At 43.1% G+C, this 20743-nt stretch overlaps 1 protein-coding gene across 3 annotated transcripts in view; it reads right to left on the reverse strand.

The window, feature by feature from the left end:
- Positions 1-286: 286 nt before the first annotated feature.
- The window catches only part of LOC135200082 (origin recognition complex subunit 2-like), a 46384-nt gene continuing 25927 nt past the window's right edge, over positions 287-20743 (reverse strand). For all 3 annotated transcript variants that reach the window (XM_064228382.1, XM_064228383.1, XM_064228384.1), the window contains exons 10-11: positions 2932-3014; positions 287-708 (exon numbers count right to left, since the gene is read on the reverse strand). In XM_064228382.1, the coding sequence (XP_064084452.1) occupies positions 509-708; positions 2932-3014 (283 nt within the window). In that variant the 3' untranslated portion in view covers positions 287-508. The remainder of the gene's footprint in view (positions 709-2931; positions 3015-20743) is intronic.

Here is a 20743-nt window from a genome sequence, read left to right on the forward strand (position 1 = left end):
TTAATCCAGCCTTTTTAAGTGTGAAGAAATAGGTTTTTCTAATGCTTTCAAGTCTTTTGTAAAGTTTTCTTCCCTCGTCTTTAACTTCAACTGTATATTGCCTCAATTTTTTCACTAGAGGTCTTATTCTGTTTTACAACTTTGGTTGCCTACATTTAGGCAAAGGTACAGTATATGCTTGCATAATGCCAGCTTAATGTAAACCAACAGTCTTCAGATATATGACTGTGGAGGCCCAATAGGTTTTTGTTGCTCACTACATTAAGGGTGAAAGAAAAGTTTTTAACATTTAAATTCTTTTAAAATGAGTATGGAAAAGTATAATCAGTCATAAAAGGCAATGCTTAAAAATTTAAAACTAAAAAAATGAAGAATGTTTAAAATATACATGACTTAAAATGGCTTCTTGAAAGCTAAGTGTGTGTATATTTGTACTGCTTCAGATTTATTAAAATGAACCACAGACATTAAAGCATTTGATGAATTATGGGATATAAGCAAAGCATTTTTATAAGTCTTCCTGAGCCATAAAATCTTCTAATGTACTAGGATCCAATGGTATAAGCAGGTGTTCAGTACCATCATGGCCCTTCTTTGAACGAATGAGCTTATGATCTTTAAATTCAGTGAGTTGGGCACGGAGCGTAAGGTCGGAATTCACAAGAAAAGTTTCACGGCAGCGCTGATACATGTCGCTGAAAGATAAGCCTGAAAATGGGAGAGAACAGAGTATATCAAATTTAACATACATAATAGACTTGATACATGTACTGTACATATATATACACAATTTTTATTCAACAGGTCTACCCCCTGTACTTTTTATATAATTTCACTTAAGTGTTGAATTAAAGTGTCCCAATTAACTTTAAAATTAAGCTCATGCAAAAAAAAAAAAAAAAAATGGGTCACGGCATTATTTACTAAAAAAAAAAAAATTTGTAAGACAAGTCTGGAGATTTACATCAGAATTTGCCCTCATGGCAAGTAGAAGTCTGTAAATGTAAAAAAAATCTTAAGTGTACTGCATATATGCCACATTAAAAGTGCTACAAGGAATTTGAGAAACAAACTACAGCCTCTCATTTTTACCACCTATACAGATGATGGAAAAAAGTACCATACACTTAAAGGTTTGTTCATGTATGAACAACTTCAAAATAAAAATAAAAATATAACATAACTAGGATTTTTAAAATTTGACAAATCTTTATGTCTGACTTTCTGTGTACAATCACAAACCTAAAGAATAGTTCTGTGAATTGCCTACATAAATTTCATGGGAATAAGAAAACAAATGATGCTAAATGACTTGAGCGCAAAGCAATTCACACAATTCAAGAGGCCTAATAGGTAATCGTACTTAAGTGAAAAGAATTGAAGGCTACTTGACTATGCTCCACCTGGCAGTAACAACCAATCTTCTTCCAGGTTTGGAGAGCCTGGGAATTTGTGCAGATGTTCAAACTGCTGAGTAAAAACAAATTGTCTGAACAAAAACAATACTATTTCATATTACTCTTAATACAATAATGGCTACTGAAAAACATCAGTGCTACTTCCTCTTTAAATGATGCTTTAACACCACCCATCTTGAGCTATAAACTACTGGCCTTTGAATAACTTAAAATATATGCTATTAAAAGTTGACTGGCAAAAATATTCAGCAAATTTTCTAATGAAAAAAATATTCATCAAGTTTTCTAATAAATCATACTCTGTAGAGGGATAGTGCCGTCAATGCACCTCATGCGATGCACTGTAGGCATTACTAAAGGTTCTTTGCAGCATCCCTTCGGCCCCTAGCTGCAACCCCTTTCAAGAAAGACTAAGCATGTTTAACCCCTTCTTTACTGACAGTTTGTTTGGGGGTACACAGAGTACTATATCATTCAAGACTATTGCATAGTACGGGTACATGAAGGTGGTACGGTACGCACAGAGTACCAAAATTCCCAACCTTCATCTTTTCAGCGCTAGACCTCTTATGATTCTGTTTGAAGGATTTGGAGCTAAACAAATACGTACTATTGAATGTGCTTGGGAAGGTGGTATGCACTGCCAGCCATATATGAAGCAAAATAAATATTGCTGGATCTCTAAATTCAGACATTTGGATATACCTACCCTATATACTATGTATACATAAATGCAGATACACATATACTATATGAAAACTAGTATTCGTAAACAGATGAGAGTTAACGGCAAGACTCATTCGTGGTATCAAGTGTGGCAACTCTTGGAAGGGAAGTTAGAGTACATCATTTTGTTTTGAGCTTCTGACCAGTAATCATGGAATAAGTTTTAGTCTCTGACGCTGTTATTACAATGATAATGAAAAATAGACGTAAACAAGAACCCATGTTGGTTTTTTTTTTAGAAACAAGCGTGAGAATGTAAAAAATCTTTTTCGAGTGTATAAAACCATTTGTAATTTTGTTTTTCTGTGCTTCTCTTCGCCTGTCTTCTTTCTCTGTAGATACTTCAATAAAAAGTTCATATGTGAAAAGGAATGATTGTACTAGTCACATAAAGTAACACCCATTTACTTTTAATTTTTTATTTCATTACCGAAAAAATCAGTTCGGTAGCGAATGCAATGTTTACGTTTTGTTAGGCTTCTCGGTAAAGAAAAGGTTAAAGGTCAAAGGTGAAATAAAATGATCAGAAATCCACAGTAAATCATGAAAAAATGAACAATAAAAATTAGGAAAAGTAGAGGTTGAAGGTCAAAGGTGAAATAAAATGATCAGTCATCTACAGTAACCCATGAAAAAATGAACAATAGAAATTAAAGTGCTAAAAGAAGGATGAAGCAGTCGGGTATGCCAATATGGGTCAAAGTAAGGCTAAAAACTGTCTGAAAGCAATTAAGGTAACAGTTAATTGATTATATTTCAAGGCAAAAAGTACATTAAATGCACCTACCAACATAGTTTGAATTGTCTTTTTGATCCAGTTGATAGCGAGCCAACATAAGAAAGATGCCTTTGGCATTGGGTGTAAGGGACCTGCAATGAAAATTATGAAATAAAATTTTGCAAGCAGAAATAGCAATTGATCCAAATATCTACAAATCTGAGTAGCACATTATGTTGCCTTGTATATATCAAGGGCATCGTCAATCTCTTGAATGAAATGCTCTTTTGAGAAGTAAAAAACTGTTAAAGGAAGTAATCACTTGGTGATTACCTCCCAAAAGACAGACGGCATTACTGGACCCCCTCTTATTGTTTATGAGCTGAACTCTTACAAACATTTGGTTTTCCATAATACTATGGCATCTGACCACTTAACAAATAGTGCCTCATCAATTCACCATGAATCAGGTTCAATTAACATTATTAAGGTGTCTTCTTACACCACAATTAATATCATTAATAAAGATAAAAAAGTCCCATTAAGTGAAATTTGTTTTTCTATTCTTCTTGTTTCATACATATTTTTACAGATAGTTTTTCTAAATACTGCTCGTAGCTTATAATAACTCTTGCTATTAACTTTAGGAGCTATCATATGCTAAATACAGAATAAATATTGTAAACTTTGTCTGTAAAAATGTGAATATAAGGAGAGAAAAAAAAATTAGGAGGTCTTTATCTCTAGTGTTCATGGTAACATGAATGTCTGTCACCTTTTTATCATTATTAAAATTATAATGTTAGCAAATAGTTTTACCAAGCTACAGAGTTAATATTCTTAACTCTCATACAGTTGGCCACAAGGGTTTATTCTTTGTGATTACCATCACCTCCAACATTGCCTGGTACAGAGAGCTTCTGTGATATTCTGCCACTCGCATCCTTTTTGTGCTTTATTTTCCACAGAGCTCCACTTATACCCAGCCTCCCTTGTCATAGTTCTCATCCATGTAAGTCAGGGTTTCCCAACTTTTATGGTCCTCACAGGAGCACAGGTATATCTATCAAGAACTATTCTCCCTGCAGTTGTGCAAATAACATATCCAAACCATCTCCAACTCTACCTCATTGGCATATACATATGGAACTTCTGTAATTTCCCTTTTGGTGACTTTTTTAACTATCTGCCATTTGACTCCTTATATTCTTCATAAGTTTTACTATTCTCAAATAAACAAAATCTTCTAGATACATTTGCACAATATTTTCATGACTCATGTTTGTATAAAAATACAAGTCATACTAGACTTTCAGTCTAGTATGGAATTTCAGTCTATTTGAATTCCAAATTTCATTCAGCCTTTTTTACTCTTACTCTAAAGCTCATCTCATGAGAACCTGTTCTAGATATTGTTCCTAAATATTTCAAAAATTCAACCTCATTGCCTGTTCTTCATGTAATGTATTTTGTCCATTTGTAAATATTCTATGTTAATTACTTGTTGATCTAAGATGCGTCCTATTAAACAAACTTTGTTTATCCTGTGGCATTTACTAATTAAAACACCACCACCTGCATATTCTACAAGTTGAACTTCTACCATAGGTTCAACCTCAACTTCTATTCTATCTCCGACCATTTTTTATTATAAAATTTATGAGAAAAGTAACAAGCAAAGGTGAAATTACATTCATTTGCAGAACTCCAATATTTACTATAAATTCACTTGACAACCCCATTAACTTGGCATGAACTTAATGCAAATTACCTTTACATATTTAAGGGGAATGCTGTAGCAATGCAAGACATTCCTTAACACTGACCTGTGGATGCTTTCAAATTCCTTCTAGTAATTAACAAAAGCCATCAGGACATTTTAAAATTCCATATATAGCAGGACAAGACAGTATGCCTTATAACAAATATTCAGCATTCGCAACTCCTGCCTTCTTTAAAACCAGCTTGTTCATCCCTAAGAATTTTATCACTTCTCCCTCTCCAATCTATTGAAAGTAAGCATAACAAATATTTTCATTACTACTGACTACATTATATTAGATCCAACTTAATATATTGCACCTCCTTAAAAATTTTAATAACTGGGAAAACTGAAAATGATGAGGATTCTGACAGCATTTCATTCAAGGATGTGTTTCAGAGACTTGATATACACTGTTGGTTGAAAGTTGGACAATCACTACTGATAAGTTTGACTGAAAGCATTTTTCTGCATTCATTGCTTACATGGATCAAGTCATGTGGGTTATTCAAAAAATGTTATTGTCATGATACAATAAAGTTTTATGCATACTTACCTGGCAGATATATACTTAGCTATAGACTCCGTCGTCCCCGATAGAAATTCGAATTTCGCGGCACACTCTACAGGTAGGTCAGGTGATCTACCGCCCCGCCGCTGGTGGCGGGAATAGGAATCATTCCCGTTTTCTAAGACAGATTTTCTCTTCCACCTGTCTCCTGAGGGGAGGTCGGGTGGGCCATACACCGTATATATCTGCCAGGTAAGTATGCATAAAACTTTATTGTATCATGACAATAACATTTTTATGCATTCAACTTACCTGTCAGATATATACTTAGCTGATTGGCACCTTTGGCGGAGGGTAAGAGACAGCTAATCTACTGAAATAGACAGGAAACAACATATGTTGTAGGTAATAAAATTAAAAACCTTGATTCCTACCTGTGTTAGCGAAAGACTTCATGGCTACTGCCTAGGAGCCCGTATCGCTTCAAGAGCCTCAGCGAGGTAGTGACCTCATGCTAAGAGTTCTTGATGGTCTGTTACCGGGGTCTTACCCACTTACGCTTCAGAACCTTAGGATCTTTGTCAATGGGGTCCTATCCACTTACATGACAAAACACCTTGCCTATTGGCATGATCATAGAGCACGACACTAATCCCGATCACCTGATCCTTATTGGGGTTAGTACTACGATTGAAAGGAGTCATCCCCGAACATCCTTTCAAGCAACCCACAACTCAACAACAATATTAAAACTAATTATTAAAAATATTAAAAACAAAATTTAAGGATCAGCGTCTGCTTCATTTCCCAGCATAGTATCCGCTGATACATAAGGTCCAAGAGCGAAACATTTATCGTATGTTATTCTAACATCCTTTAAATAGTGGGATGCAAATACTGAATTGCACCTCCAGTAAGTTGCTGCTAAATGTTTCTCATGGACATATTCTTCGTAAAAGAAAGGGAAGTTGCCACAGCCCGGACTTCGTGAGCTTTCACTCTCAGCAGCTTTAAAGAGTTCTCTTGGCAATTCCTATGAGCTTCGGTAATTACATTTCTGACAAAGAATGCCAGTGCGTTCTTTGACATCGGTCTATTGGGTTTCTTACCGAACACCAAGACCTTGTCGACATCCCTGAAGCTGTGTCTTCTTTTCTAAATAAAATTTTAAGGTCCTGACTGGGCAAAGGGACCGATCCAACTCTCTTCCTACCAGAGAAGAGAGTCCCTTGACTTCGAAACTTCTAGGCCAAGGTTTAGAAGGTTCTCATTCTTCGCTAGGAAAAGATCCTGGAAAGAAATGACAGCCGAGTCTTTTCTAAATCCCACCCGAGAGTCCAAAGCATGCAATTCACTGATCCTCTTAGCAGTTGCTAGAGCCAACAGGAATATGCATTTGCTAGTAAGATCTCTGAATGAGATTTTATCTATAGGTTCGAACCTGTCCGACATCAAGAACTTTAGGACAACGTCCAGGTTCCAACTCGGGGAATCGATGATCTCAATTTCTTAGTCTCGAAAGACCTGATGAGATCATGAAGAATCCTTATTATTCTCGAGATTCAGCCCTCTGTTTCTAAAAACAGCTGAGAGCATGCTCCTATATCCCTTAATAGTTGATACGGCCAATTTGGATTCTTCTCTTAAGAAGAGGAGAAAATCCGCGATTTCGGTTACAGAGGTATTGGAAGAGGACAGCTTCTTCGACCTACACCATCTACGGAAAACTTCCCACTTCGATTGGTAGACCCGCAGGGTAGAGGCTCTGCGGGCTCTAGCAATTGAAGTTGCCACTTTCTTTGAAAAGCCTCTCGCTCTGACCAGTCTTTCGATAGTCGAAAGGCAGTCAGGGAGAGACTTTGGATGTTTTTGTGGAACCTCTCGAAGTGGGGTTGTCTGAGCAGATCTGTCCTGTCTGGTAGAGATCTGGGAAGTGTTCGACCGTCCATTCCAGTACCTCTGTGAACCAGATTCGGGAAGGCCAAAAGGGAGCAATTAGAGTCATTCTCATTCCTTCCGATGCCACAAATTTTCTTACTACTTCCCCAGCAATTTGAATGGGGGAAAGGCGTATGCATCTACGCCTGACCAATCCATGAGGAAGGCATCGATCGCTGTGGCTCTGGGATCTTCTTCTAGCGAGCAGAAGTTGTCTATTTTCCTGAGAGGAACGTGGCAACAGGTCGAAATCTGGGGTCTCCCCCAGAGTGACCATATTTGTCTGCAGACTTCTGAGTGGAGCATCCACTCTGTCGGAGAACCTGGTTCTTTCTGCTCAATCTGTCTGCCCTTAGGTTTTTTACTCCTTGGACAAACCTTGTACACAGAATAATGCCCCGTTCCTCTGTCCAGGTTAATAGAGCTCTCGCTATTTCGTTCAGAGAGAAAGAGTGAGTGCCCCTTGATTCCGGATGTAAGCCAGAGCTGTGGTGTTGTCGGAATTGACTTGAACTACCGCCTCTCTGACTTCCGCTTCGAAGTATTCCAGGGCTAGATGAATTGCCAGGAGTTCCTTCGCATTGATGTGCAGAGTAGTTTGTTGTCTGGTCCAAACCCCTGCTACTTCCTTTGGACCCAGTGTTGCTACCAACCTGTTTCCGAGGCATCGGAAAACAACACTCGGTGAGGGTTCCGAATCAAGAGGGACACCCCTTCGTTCCTTGTTAATGGGGTTAACCACCACTTTAGGTCTGATTTATCCCCTGTTGGATGGGAAAAATGTCTGACAAGTCTCCTGTCTTTTGACTCCACATCCTCTTTAGATAAAATTGCAGAGGTCTGAGATTTAATCTTCCCAGGGAAATGAACTGCTCTAACGAGGAAAGGGTGCCCAGCAGACTGAGCCATTCCCTCGCCGAGGTCCGTTCTTTCCCTAAGAAGTTCGAGATCTTTTCTAAGCCTCGAGTAATTCTGTCTTGATGATGGAAAACGCCCGAAAACCCCGAGAATCCATCTGTATCCCCAGATAGACTATGTTCTGTCTGGGGATCAATTGTGATTTCTCGAGGTTCACGAGCAGTCCCAAAGATTTTGTCAAGTTCAAAGTCTTCTCCAAGTCCTTCAAGCACTGAATTTCCGATTTTGCTCTTATTAGCCAATCGTCCAGATAAAGGGATATATTTATCCCCTCTAGATGTAGCCATCTCGCAACGTTCATCATTAGCCTCGTGAACACTTGAGGGCCGTTGAAAGGCCGAAGCATAGGGCTCTGAATTGGTATACTTTCCCCTGCATCATGAATCGGAGATTTTATTTTCTTCGATGATGGATGCAGGGGGACATGAAAGTATGCATCTTGTAGATCTAAGGAGACCATCCAATCTCCTGGACGAAGAGCCGCAAGAACCGATTTTGATGTTTCCATAGAGAAAACTTTGTGTTCTCCACAAATCGGTTCAATGCGCTCACATCCAGGACCGGTCTCCACCCTCCCGAGGATTTCGGAACCAGAAAAAGACGGTTGTAGAATCCTCGGGAATGCGGATCCCGAACCACTTCGATGGCCTCCTTTTGCAACATCTGTTCTACCAGTTGCAATAATGCTTCTTTCTTGGCAGGGTCCCTGTATTGGGCTGACAGTTCCCTCGGGTTCGTAGTCAAGGGAGGTCTGTCTCGAAATGGGATCATATATCCCTTTGTTACCACGGAAAGGACCAAATTTCTGCCTGTCTCCGAGCCCATTCTTCGGAAAATTTCCGAAGTCTGGCTCCTACCGGTGCTTGAAGGACTGTTGTCTCATTTAGCTCTCTTGATAGGTCTGAAGGAAGGCCTACCTCTCTTCTGCTCCTCTCTTCTTAAAAGAGGGTCTGGCCGAGGTACTTCCTCGAAAGGGCTGTTGAGGAGCCCGAGTCTCTCTCTTAATAGGACCCGAAGTCCTCGATTTCTTTGCAGATTGGGCCAACAGATCTTGTGTGGCCTTTTCTGTCAAAGAATGAGAAATATCTTTTACAAGATTTGAAGGAAAAACCATTGGTCCGACAGAGGAGCATACAGAAGAGATGACCTCTGAGTAGGAGTAACTGCTTTCGTCAGAAAAGAGCTAAATAAGACTCTCTTCTTCAGAATACCAGTACCAAACAGAGAGGCCACCTCTCCTGATCCATCCTGAACCGCCTTGTCCATACAGGAAAGAACACTATGAAGGACTTCTGGACTAAGAGATTCCTCCTCTTGTGTCTTTTGGCCAACACCCCAAGGGACCAGTCTAAGAAGTTAAAACTTCTAAGACATTACATCCCTTGAGGAGATGGTCCATCTCAGAAGTCCCCCATGTGATCTTTGCTGATGACAAGGCTTGTCTCCTAGACGAATCTACCAGATTCGAAAAAATCTGCTTCGGCAGTGGACGGGAGAGCTAGACCCCGTGGTTTGCCCGTCTCGTACCAAATTCCCCTCCTTCTTCCCCCTGATAGTCTGGAAGGAGGGCAGGTAAAGACTGTCTTCCCCGCCTTCTCCTTGGATTCCAACCAATTTCCTACGAATCGGAGAGCCTTGTTCATGGAAATGGTTGGCTTCATTTTAATAAAAGATGATTGTTTCGGGACCTTCGTGCTTGTAAACAAGGACCTTGGAGAAGGAGGAGCAGTAGGGCTTAAAGAGTCCCCAAACTCTTGAAGTAAGAGGGCTGCCAGCGTCTTGTAATCTGACAAACCCGGAGCCGAGTGATTTTCAGAGTCCGAAATCTCTTCCAAATCCAATTCCGAAGAGGATTGTTTATTTCCAGTAGGAGACTGGCCTCTTGCAACATCCACCCCACTCTCGCAAGAACGACGACCGCTTGTGCGATAACTTGCGTCCCTACGAGAGATAGGTTGATCCTGCAAAACGACCTTATCCTTCTCCTGGCAAGAGCGATGGCCGCTTGTGCGACACCTTTCTCCTCTGTCAGACGAAGGATGTCCTCTCCTATCGCTTTCTCCGGAACGACCTATGTCCTGACAAGAATAGGCCGCTTGTGCGACAACTAGAGTCCTTGTCAGGTAAAGGTTTATCCTTCCGAAAGCCAAACAAATCTTCCTGGCTTAATTGTCTTTTGGAAGAAGTCCGTCTCTTATTTGTAACTTGTGGCTCATTGCGCCGGGTTGACGCTCGTGTTTCCTTGCGCCAAGCTGGCGCTTCTAGCGCATTTCGGCAGAGTGGCGCTTCTGGCGCATCTGGCGCATTTCGGCAGGGTGGCGCTTCTGGCGCATCTGGAGCCTCTGGCGCATTTCGCCAGGCTGGCGCTTCTGGCGCATATGGCGCCTCTGGCGCATTTCGCCAGGCTGGCTCTTCTGGCGCATATGGCGCATCTGGCGCTTCTGGCGCATTTCGCCAGGCTGGCTCTTCTGGCGCATATGGCGCATCTGGCGCTTCTGGCTCTTCTGACTCGTATGGAGTCTCAAACTCATCTGGCGCATCTGGCGCATTGCGCCAGGTTGGCGTTTTTGGCGCATTCTTCATACTCCTCCGAGTATAAGCCGAAACTTCCGTTTCTTCTTTCTTTCCCTTCGTCTTCTTTATAGGAAGGAAAGAGTCCTTTCTCTGGGAGTTTCCTTAGTAAAAACTCCTACTAAGGCCGAAAGTTGCTCCTGCACATTTAGGATAATCTTTGCAGCCGCACTCTCTTTTTCCTTCCCTGATTCAGGTGAGGGATGTCTAGAAACGGAAGGAAACTCCGATTTCCGTTTAGGAACCAATCTTCTTTTCTTCTTTTCACAAGGTGATAGATCGGAGAAAAGCTCAGGGCTTGAATCCAAAGTTGGAGCCTTCCAACTTCTCTTTAAGGGGCGTGACAGTTCATCAGAACTCCATCCCCTTACATTCAGTGAAGAATCTGACGAAGAAAAACACTTCTTTAGGATGCTTTTCGATAGCGATCCTTGGCAGTTCGGGTCGTCACGAATCTGCCGAGGGGAACGCCTGATCGGTGGGGATTCTCCTGTAACCTCCGTAAGGCTTTCGACATTCCTTCTCCTCTGGGCCTGTGAGCTTGGAAGAGGTCTTAGGCCTGGGAGCGAGACAGAGCCGATCAGACGCACCCTCCACTGCACTAGGGACACTTAATCACTATCACTGTGCTTACCTTTCAACGTCATCATTTGACGTTCCATCCTTTGTAGCGCAGCTTTAAGATCTGCAATTTCCGTTGCCGGATTTGCAGTCTTAGTACTAGAGGAAGAAGATAGAGGTTTAGGGTTAGGTGTTAATTTAATAGGCTCGTTAGAGCGAGACCTACTTACGCTTCTGGAGGAAGCCTTCCTAGCCCTATCCATATCTAATTTCCTTAAATATGAATTTAAATTCTTCCATTCTTCCTCATTTCATATTTGTACACATCATCAAAGGTGTTAGAAATTGAACATTCATTCCTTCTACACCCCTTACAAACTGTGTGAGGGTCTACCGAAGCTTTCGGTATCCTCACCATGCATCCCTCATTTACACACTGTCTTCTAACCGTAAAGCTAGAATCCGACATCATGAGAAATATCCAAAACCAAGTCCAAAAAACAGTCCACGAAAGAGTATGCCAAACCAAAGATCCAATACGTCACCAAAATAACCGGCTTAGAAGATCAATAGCGATGAAAAATACGAAAATCAAATCAGGAGTAACAACAACAATGTTGCTGTCACGGCCGATAGAGAAAATCTGTCTTAGAAAACGGGAATGATTCCTATTCCCGCCACCAGCGGCGGGGCGGTAGATCACCTGACCTACCTGTAGAGTGTGCCGCGAAATTCGAATTTCTATCGGGGACGACGGAGTCTATAGCTAAGTATATATCTGACAGGTAAGTTGAATGCATAAAAATGATATTGTTAAGATACAATAAAGTTTTGTACATACTTACCTGGCAGATATATACTTAGCTATAGACTCGGTCGTCCCGACAGAATTTCAAAACTCGCGGCACACGCGACAGGTAGGTCAGGTGATCCACCATTCCCGCCGCTGGGTGGCGGGGTCTGGAACTATTCCCGTTTTCTAAGCCATAATTTCTCTTCCACCTGTCTCCTGAGGGGAGGATGGGTGGGCCATTAATCGTATATATCTGCCAGGTAAGTATGTACAAAACTTTATTGTATCTTAACAATATCATTTTTGTACATGAAACTTACCCAGCAGATATACTTAGCTGATTGGCACCCTTGGTGGTGGCGGGCAAGAGACAGCTAAAAACAAAATAATACTTAAACTAAATACATTAAAAAACAGGGAAAAAACAACCTATGTTCTTGGATAAAATAATCCATAGTACCTACCTGATTGGGCTGAAGACTTCATGACTACTGTCGATGAGTCTGCCTGCCTCAAGAGTTTCAACGAGGAATGAACCCTCTGGTTGAAATAACCTTCTTTGGGATCGTGTCAATGGGGGCTAGCCCGCTTACGCGACAGAGCTATTCTGGATCGTACCAATGGGGGCTGACCCACTTACATGGTAGAGCCTTGACCTTTTGTCATATCAATGGAGACTCGCCCTCTTACATGACAGAGTTAAGGTTATTAAAAAATCACAAAGAGCACTGAAGCCAATCCCGATCACCTGACCATGTTAGTATTGTTATAATCTATGAATTGCAAGAGGGTTCCCTATTCCTCTGACAATTAACCAATAAAAAAACAACCAACCAATAAAAAGTAATTTAAAACACTAAACTAAATTAGGAAGGATTAGCCTCAGCCCCTTCTCCCAGCACTGAATTCGCCGAAACATACGCTCCCAGAGCAAAGCACTTTTCGTACGAAATTTTAACGTCTCTTAGGTAATTCGAGGCGAACACAGAATTACATCTCAAAACGTGACTCCTATAAGAGCCTGAAGAGACCATGTTTTGTGAAATGCCATAGACGTAGCTATGGCTCTACTTCATGAGCTCTCACTCTGAGAACCTTGAGGTGCTCTTCATCGCACTTAAGGTGAGCCTCCCTTATTACATCTTTTATGAAGTATGTAAGGGTGTTCTTAGAAATCGATCTTTTCGGATCTCTTACAGAGCACCAAAGACTTTCTTCTGTACCTCTCAGCAACTTCTTCTTCTCCCAGGTAGAACTTGAGTGCCCTGACTGGACACAAGTCCTTTCTAGTTCTCTCCCTGTTAATGAAGATAGTCCTCTTATCTCAAAGCTTCTTGCCAAGGCTTTGAGGGATTTCATTTTTGCTAGAAAAAATGGTTTAAAGGAGCAAATCGCTGAATCCTTCTTAAAACCCACTTTGCCTTCCAAAGCTTGCAACTCGCTAATTCTCTTGGCTGTTGCTAACGCAAAGAGGAATAATGACTTTCTCGTTAAGTCTCTAAACGAAGCTGCGTGAGACGGTACAAATTTTTCCGACATTAGGAACTTGAGGACCACATCCAAGTTCCAGCTGGGCTTCTTGATTACATGGTCTTTCGTGGTTTCGAAAGACCTTATAAAGTCATGTAGATCTTTATTATTCGTCAGATCTATTCCTCTATGTCGAAAAACTGAGGCCAGCATACTTCTGTAACCCTTCACTGTTGAAACTGCCAGGTTACAGTCTTTCTCAAATATAGGAGAAAATCTCTGCGATTTCAGTTACAGAGGTACGGGAAGAGGATATTTTCTTTCCCTTACACCATCTTCTAAACAACTCCCACTTCGACTGATATACTTTAGAGGTGGAGACTCTTCTGGCTCTTGCAATAGCCTTCGCCACTTCTCGTGAAAAGCCCCTTGCTCTGACAAGTCCTTCGACAGCTGAAGGCGGTCAGACTTAGAGCGGGGAGGTTTTTTGTGAAACCTGTCGAAGTGGGGTTGTTTGAGAAGATCGTTCCTTAGTGGAAGCGATCTTGGAAAATCTACTAACCACTCCAGCACCTCTGTGAACCAATCGAGAGCTGCCAGAAGGGAGCGATGAGGGTCATTCTTGTTCCTTCCGAGCAAGCGAACTTCCTCAATACTTCCCCTACTATCTTGAAAGGAGGGAAGGCGTATGCGTCCAAGCCCCAGCTCCAATCTAGCAGAAAGCTGTCTACTGCTACTGCTTGTGGATCCGAGATCGGGGAGCAATAGGTCTCTAATCTGTATTCTTGTTGGTCGCGAACAGGTCTATATTGGGCTTCCCCACAGATGCCAAAGTTGTTGGCAAATCTGAGGATTGAGAGTCCATTCCTCCTGGGTAGGACTTGTTCTTTTCTGCTCAACAGATTTGCCCGGACATTTTTCTCTCCCTGCACAAACTTGTGAGAAGAGAGATCTTCTTTCCTGAGCCCAAATCAGCAGCTCCTTTGCTGATTCGTACAGGAAAAGGAATGCGTCCCCCCTTGTTTCTTTATATAAGCGAGGGCTGTTGTGTTGTCCGAGTGAATCTGAATCCCCAGACCTGAGACCTGTTCCTCGAAATGAACTAAAGCTAGATGAATGGCTGTTAGTTCTTTCTTGTTTATGTGCCAGGACACTTGTTCTCCTTCCCAAGTGCCTGACACTTCTTCCGAACCTAGGGTCGCTCCCCACCCTGAATCTTGAGGCGTCTGCAAATAATGCTAGGCGAGGGTTCTGTAAGCGAAGGGAGATTCCCTTGCTTAGTTTCTGTGGATCTAACCACCAACGGATATTCTCCTTGATCCCTTTCGAGATTGGAAATGTATCTCCTAGATTGTTGGACTTCCAATCCCACTTCTCCTTCAGATAAAATTGAAGGGGTCGTAGGTGTAGTCTTCCTAAGGCACAAACGAACTGTTCCATCGAGGAGAGGGTCCCCAGTAAGCTCATCCATTTCCCTCGCGGAACAATGTTCTTTCCTTAAGAAGACTGCCACCTTTTCTAAGCAGCGTTCTCTCCTTTCCTGCGAAGGATACGCTAGAAAATCCCGAGAATCCATCTGAATCCCCAGATAGACAATACTCTGCTGGGGAGTCAGCATGGATTTCTCGCGATTGACTAAAAGTCCTAGGGACTTTGTCAAATTTAGAGTAACTAACAGGTCCTCCAGACATTTTTTCTCCGATTGGGCTCTTATTAGCCAATCGTCCATATATAACGAGATCCTGATCCCTTCCAGATGTAGCCAATAAGCTACATTCTTCATGATGTCCGTGAAGACTTGAGGGGCAGTCGAAAGTCCGAAGCACATCGCTCGGAACTGGAACACTTTCCCTTGGAACATGAATCTCAGATATTTCCTTGCTGCCGGATGAATTGGCACATGGAAATACGCATCCTGAAGGTCCAGGGACACCATCCAGTCCCCTGGACGAAGAGCAGACAGAACAGAGGAAGACGTCTGCATTGAAAATTCTTCTTCAAGACAAAGAAATTCAGGGCACTGACGTCTAGAACCGGTCCTCCGCCCCCCGATGCTTTCGGTACCAGGAATAGCCGATTGTAAAATCCTGGAGACTGGATGATCTTGAACAGTTCTACCGCTTCCTTGGAAATCATCTGTTCCACTGCTTGCAAAATTTTTTTAGCAAGCTTCGGACCGGATCCGAGTATCTTGCAGTCAACTCCCTTGGAGTTGTCGTCAAGGGAGGATTTTCCCTGAAGGGGATCAAGTATCCTTTTTTCAGGATAGAGAGGGACCAAGAGTCCGCTCCCTTCTGCGCCCAGACTTTTGCAAAGTGGAGTAGTCTGGCGCCTACTTTCGTCTGGAGGACTCCCTGCTCATCTAGACTTCCCGAAGGACCTTCTAGATGGTCTACTCCTTCTATCTGGTCTGCGACCTCTAAGAGGGGCTCTAGAAGAGGAGGCACCTCGAAAGGGCTGTACAAAAGAGGGTCTCTCTTTTTTCTCTATAGGCACTGCCGGCCTAAACTTCTTGGCTGAGTGCATGAGGAGATCCTGAGTTGCCTTCTCCGTAAGAGATTTAGAAACCTCTCTAACAGTCTCCTGTGGAAACAGATGCGGGGATAACGGTGCAAAAAGAAGAGATGTTCTTTGCAAAGGTGATACGGCTCTTGCTAGAAAAGAGCTAAAGACCGATCTCTTCTTTAAGACTCCCGTTCCAAAAAGAGAGGCAACTTCTACGGAACGTCCATGACCGCTCTGTCCAGCAAGCCAGGACGCTTGAAAGTTCCTCCATGGAAAAGGGAAACAAAGTCAGTGTCCTGAGCTCTCTTAGCTAAAGCTCCCAAGCCCAGTCCATAAAAATTGAAGACTTCCAGGGTTTTAAAGAGGCCCTTTAGAAGGTGGTCTAGCTCACACATGCCCCATGTTGCTTAGCAGACAGCAAAGACTTCCTCCTGGAAGAGTCCACTGAGGAAGCAAAATCCGCATCTGCGGAAGAAGGGAGGCCTAACCCATAGGTTCTTTGGTCTCGTACCACCTTCCTGGTTTGCCTGTTAACTTGGAAGGAGGGCAGGAAAAAACTGTTTTGCCCGTTTCCCTTCTGGAAGTCAACCACTCTGAAAAGGTCTTTAAGGCCTTTTTTCATACAAAGAGCGGGGCGCATCTTGACGAAGGAAGACGACTTGAGAGCTTTTGTGCTAGACATCAAAGATCCTGGTGAAGGAGGGTCAGCAGGATCAAGGGAGTCTCCGAACTCCTTTAGCAGCAAAAGTGAAAGTCTCTTGTAGTCAGAAACTGCTACATCTACTGGCTCGTCGTCTTCCGATACCTGGTCCAACTGATCCACCGAAGGAGACCGTTTGGGAGTGATCTGGCTCTTCCCGGGTAGAAGAACTCCTTTCCCGAGAAGGGGAGCGCTGAACATTAGCACTTCTATACGAAGAGTGAGGCTCCTGCCTGTCCGAAACACTCTTGCGCCTACTAGACTCTTGTTGTCTAGGTTCTTGCGGTTCGCCAGGTTCGCGGCGCTTGCTAGGCTCCTGGCGCCCTGATTCAGGGTGCTTGAAAAGATCCCCGCGTCCTGATTCATGACGCTTAACAGGCTCTTGGCGCCCTAACTCTTGACGCCTAACGTACTCCTGGCGTCCTGCCTCCTGGCGTCCTAACTCCTGGCGCCCACTGTGGCGCCCGACTCTGGCGTCCTGACTCCTGGCGCCCTGACTCATGGCGTCCGACTCGGCGCCCTGACTCGGTCCTGATTCCTGCCTTCTAGCAGACTCCTGATGTCCTGAACTCCTGTGGTCTGAGAGGCTCTTGACGCCCTTTCTTGCGTCTTGCTGCCTCTTTGCGCCTGCCTGGCTCCTGCTCCTGCAGACCCAAAGGATCCTGATATGAGACTTCTGCTCGATTCGCGGCGTCTCATAGGGCGCTTCGGAGAAGACAGCCTATAGGGCGAAAGAACTCTTCTCTCAGGAGAACAACTCCTATCGGACGTAGTCTCTCGACGAAGGCGATAAACGCCCTGGAGATTGTGAGGGTTCTCTCCTATACGAAGAGGGGCGCTTAGCGGAACTTTTAACAGGGAGCGAAACATCTTTCCTCCTTGTCGAGTCCTTAGCAAAGGAGCCTACTAAAGAAGGTAACTGCTCTTGCAGATTAATCAAAAAACTTCTTCGTAGATCCTGAAGAGAACGGCTCCTCTTGTTTCGTCTTCTTAGGTCCCGAAGGCCAATCTCGGGAAAACGCTCTGGGCTGGAATCAGCCGCGTCTCCTTTAGGCGCCTTCCAGGCTCTCTTCAAAGGGCGCGAAAGAGAGGTCGAACTCCATCCTCGTTTAGGAGAGGAAGAGTCTGAGGCCGAAAAACACTCCCTTAGGACGCCTTTTCTGCGGCAATCCGAGGCAGCCTGGGACTTTACAACGGATCTGCCGAAGGGACGCCTGACCGTTGGGGATGTTCTGCATCCTCCCTGCGGCCTTTCGACATTCCTCCTCCCCTGGTCCTGGGAGTTTGGAAGCGGTCTAGGCCTAGGAGCATGAGGAACCGGGTCAGACGCCCCTCCACTTGCACTGACACTGCACAATGTCACTATCACCTCTTACCTTCGTTTAGAGCTCGTAGCTGAGCTTGAAGTTTCTTGATTGAAAGCTTTTACATTTTCCCTCTCTGAAGAAGAATCTTTGGATTCAGAAACAGGGTGAGAAAGGCAAGCTGAAGGACTAGGGAAAATCGTTAGTAGGGAGAGTTAACCTTCTTGTTCTAAAAGAGCAAGATTCTACTAGATGACCTAGCTGAAGCCTTTCTTACTCTATCTCTCTCAAGCTTCCTAACATATGACGATAACTCCTTCCATTCAAGCTCCGTAGGTTCTCGCATTCAACACAGGTGTTATTAAAAGAACATTCATTCTCTCTGCATTTAGCGCAAATACTATGAGGATCTACTGCCGATTTAGGCAGCCTAACCTTGCAACCTTCCCTACTGCAAACTCTAAACATAGGTGAAGCCTTAGCGTCAGACACCGTGAAAGAGTAGTCAAAACCAAAGTCGAAAAACAGTCCACAATAAGCGTATGCCAAGCCAGAGAAAAAACAGAATACGTCACCAAAAAACCAATCCAAAGTCTCGGCAAACGAGTAGAAATCCAAGATGGAGGAACGAACAATAGGTGTTGTCCGTTCAACCGACAGAGAAATTATGGCTTAGAAAACGGGAATAGTTCCAGACCCCGCCACCCAGCGGCGGGAATGGTGGATCACCTGACCTACCTGTCGCGTGTGTCCGCGAGTTTTGGTGAAATTTCTTGTCGGAACGACCGAGTCTATAGCTAAGTATATATCTGCTGGGTAAGTTTCATGTACAAAAACCATACATCAGACATGTGTGACCAATTGAAAGATGTGTGATATTACTCTGATGTGTGCTTTAGAAAGAACACCATAAACCTAAGGTTGGTTTTAATTTACTTTCAAATTCCTTATTTCCCAATGCCTGCCATTAACTAAAGTTGATAAGTTTTAGCAATAATAGCAAATCACTGACCAGGAACAGAAATATTTAATCTAGTTGTGCTACAGCAGCTCTGCCTGCTTTATCAGCATCTACATCAAAAAGGAACAAAATAACAGCCCTTTCCCAGCAGCTGAAAATAATTTAGCAACAACTGTACCCAAAAAACCAAGTGATTAACCTACTTCATGAGCAACTTTCATTTTCAGCGAAAGTGTGCATTTTAGATGTAAAATTAAGGACATCTAAGCAAAAACACACAAGAAAGATTACTACTGTAAAATTCAAAATGTTATTGTTATGATACAATAAAGTTTGTTCATACTTACCTGGCAGATATAATATATAAGCTGTATTCTCCGACGTCCCGACAGAATTTCAAAAACTCCCGGCACACGCAGTGGGCCGCCCCAGGTGGTAGTACCCATTCCCGCCGCTGGGAGGCGGATATCAGGAATCATTCCCATTTTTCTATTCAGATTTTTCATACCACTGTCCCCTAGGTGAGGTAGGGTGGGTACTTTAATTTATATATATCTGCCAGGTAAGCATGAAAAAACTTTATTGTATCATAACAATAACATTTTGTTTCATGAAACTTACCTGTCAGATATATATATAGCTGAATCCCACCATTGGAGGTGGGAAGGGACAGAATAGAAGGATTTAGGAAAAACACCTCAAGTGCAGATGATTGAAATCTTGATTTCCTTACCTGTTAGCATAGCTGACTTCTTGATTACTGTCACCGAAGTCTGCTTTTGCTTTACTAGGGAGGGTTGCCAACAAGGTAGTGACCTTGTGTAGGTTGGTGCGCTCTAGATGATCTGTCAACGGGGGCGTGACCACAAGTGACTAGACCATACTGACCATACTGTGAGGGGGCGGGCAACGAAGCTAAAAACCACCACATGACCTAAACCTATCGAAGTTAGTCCCATAACTTCTAGGCTAAAGAAAGGGAAAGCGCCTCAAGCAACCAACCCCTTGAACCATAAAAACCAACGCCAAAATTAAAAAAGCACACCTACCCCTTTTCTATAAGGATAGTATTTGTGCTGCTCCCTGCCCCAACACCATTTCTGCGGATATGTATGGTCCCAAGCGACTCGCAGTTCTCATGCCGTCTTCACATCCCGCAGTAATGTGAAGCAAACACAGAGTTGCTTCGCCAAAAAGTAGCGCTTAATGATATCATTAAGTGCCATATTCTTCGAAATGCCATTGAAGTCGCAAACAGCTCTCACTTCATTGGGCTTTTATTTCATAAAAGCTTCATATCACCATCCGAGCAGGACGCATGGGCCTCCCTGATGGTGCTCCGTAAAAAAAAAGAATGCCAGTGCATTCTTCGACATAGGAAAGTCGGGTCTCTTGAACAGAACACCATAAGTTCTCAGAAGGACCCCGACAATCTTTGGTCTTTTTGCATGTAAAATTGAGAGCCCATGACAGGCACAGGGCTCTCTCGGCTCTTGTCCAATGAACTCTGTTAACCCCTGATTTCAAAGGTTTTGGCCAGGGGTTAGATGGGTTCTCATTCTTCGCTAAGAAATTAGGATCCAAGGAGCACACTGCACTGTGTCCTCTGAAACCCACATCTTTACTTAATTGCCTGAATTCACTAACCCTCTTTGACCGTGGCAAGAGCAGTTAGAAAAATCGCCTTTAGTAGTGTCTTCTCAATGAGGCAGCATGCAGAGGTTTCAAAGGGAGCCGACATCAAGAATCTTAGAACTACATCAAGGGTTCCATGATGGAACCCTTCGGTTGTAGTACTTGGTTGCTCAAACGATCGCAAAAGATCGTGAAGATCTTTATCATTTTGTCAGATCTAATCCTCCTGTGGCGGAAGACAGCTGACAGCAT

This window comes from Macrobrachium nipponense, chromosome 26 (assembly GCF_015104395.2).
Source record: "Macrobrachium nipponense isolate FS-2020 chromosome 26, ASM1510439v2, whole genome shotgun sequence".
Taxonomy (NCBI): domain Eukaryota; kingdom Metazoa; phylum Arthropoda; class Malacostraca; order Decapoda; family Palaemonidae; genus Macrobrachium; species Macrobrachium nipponense.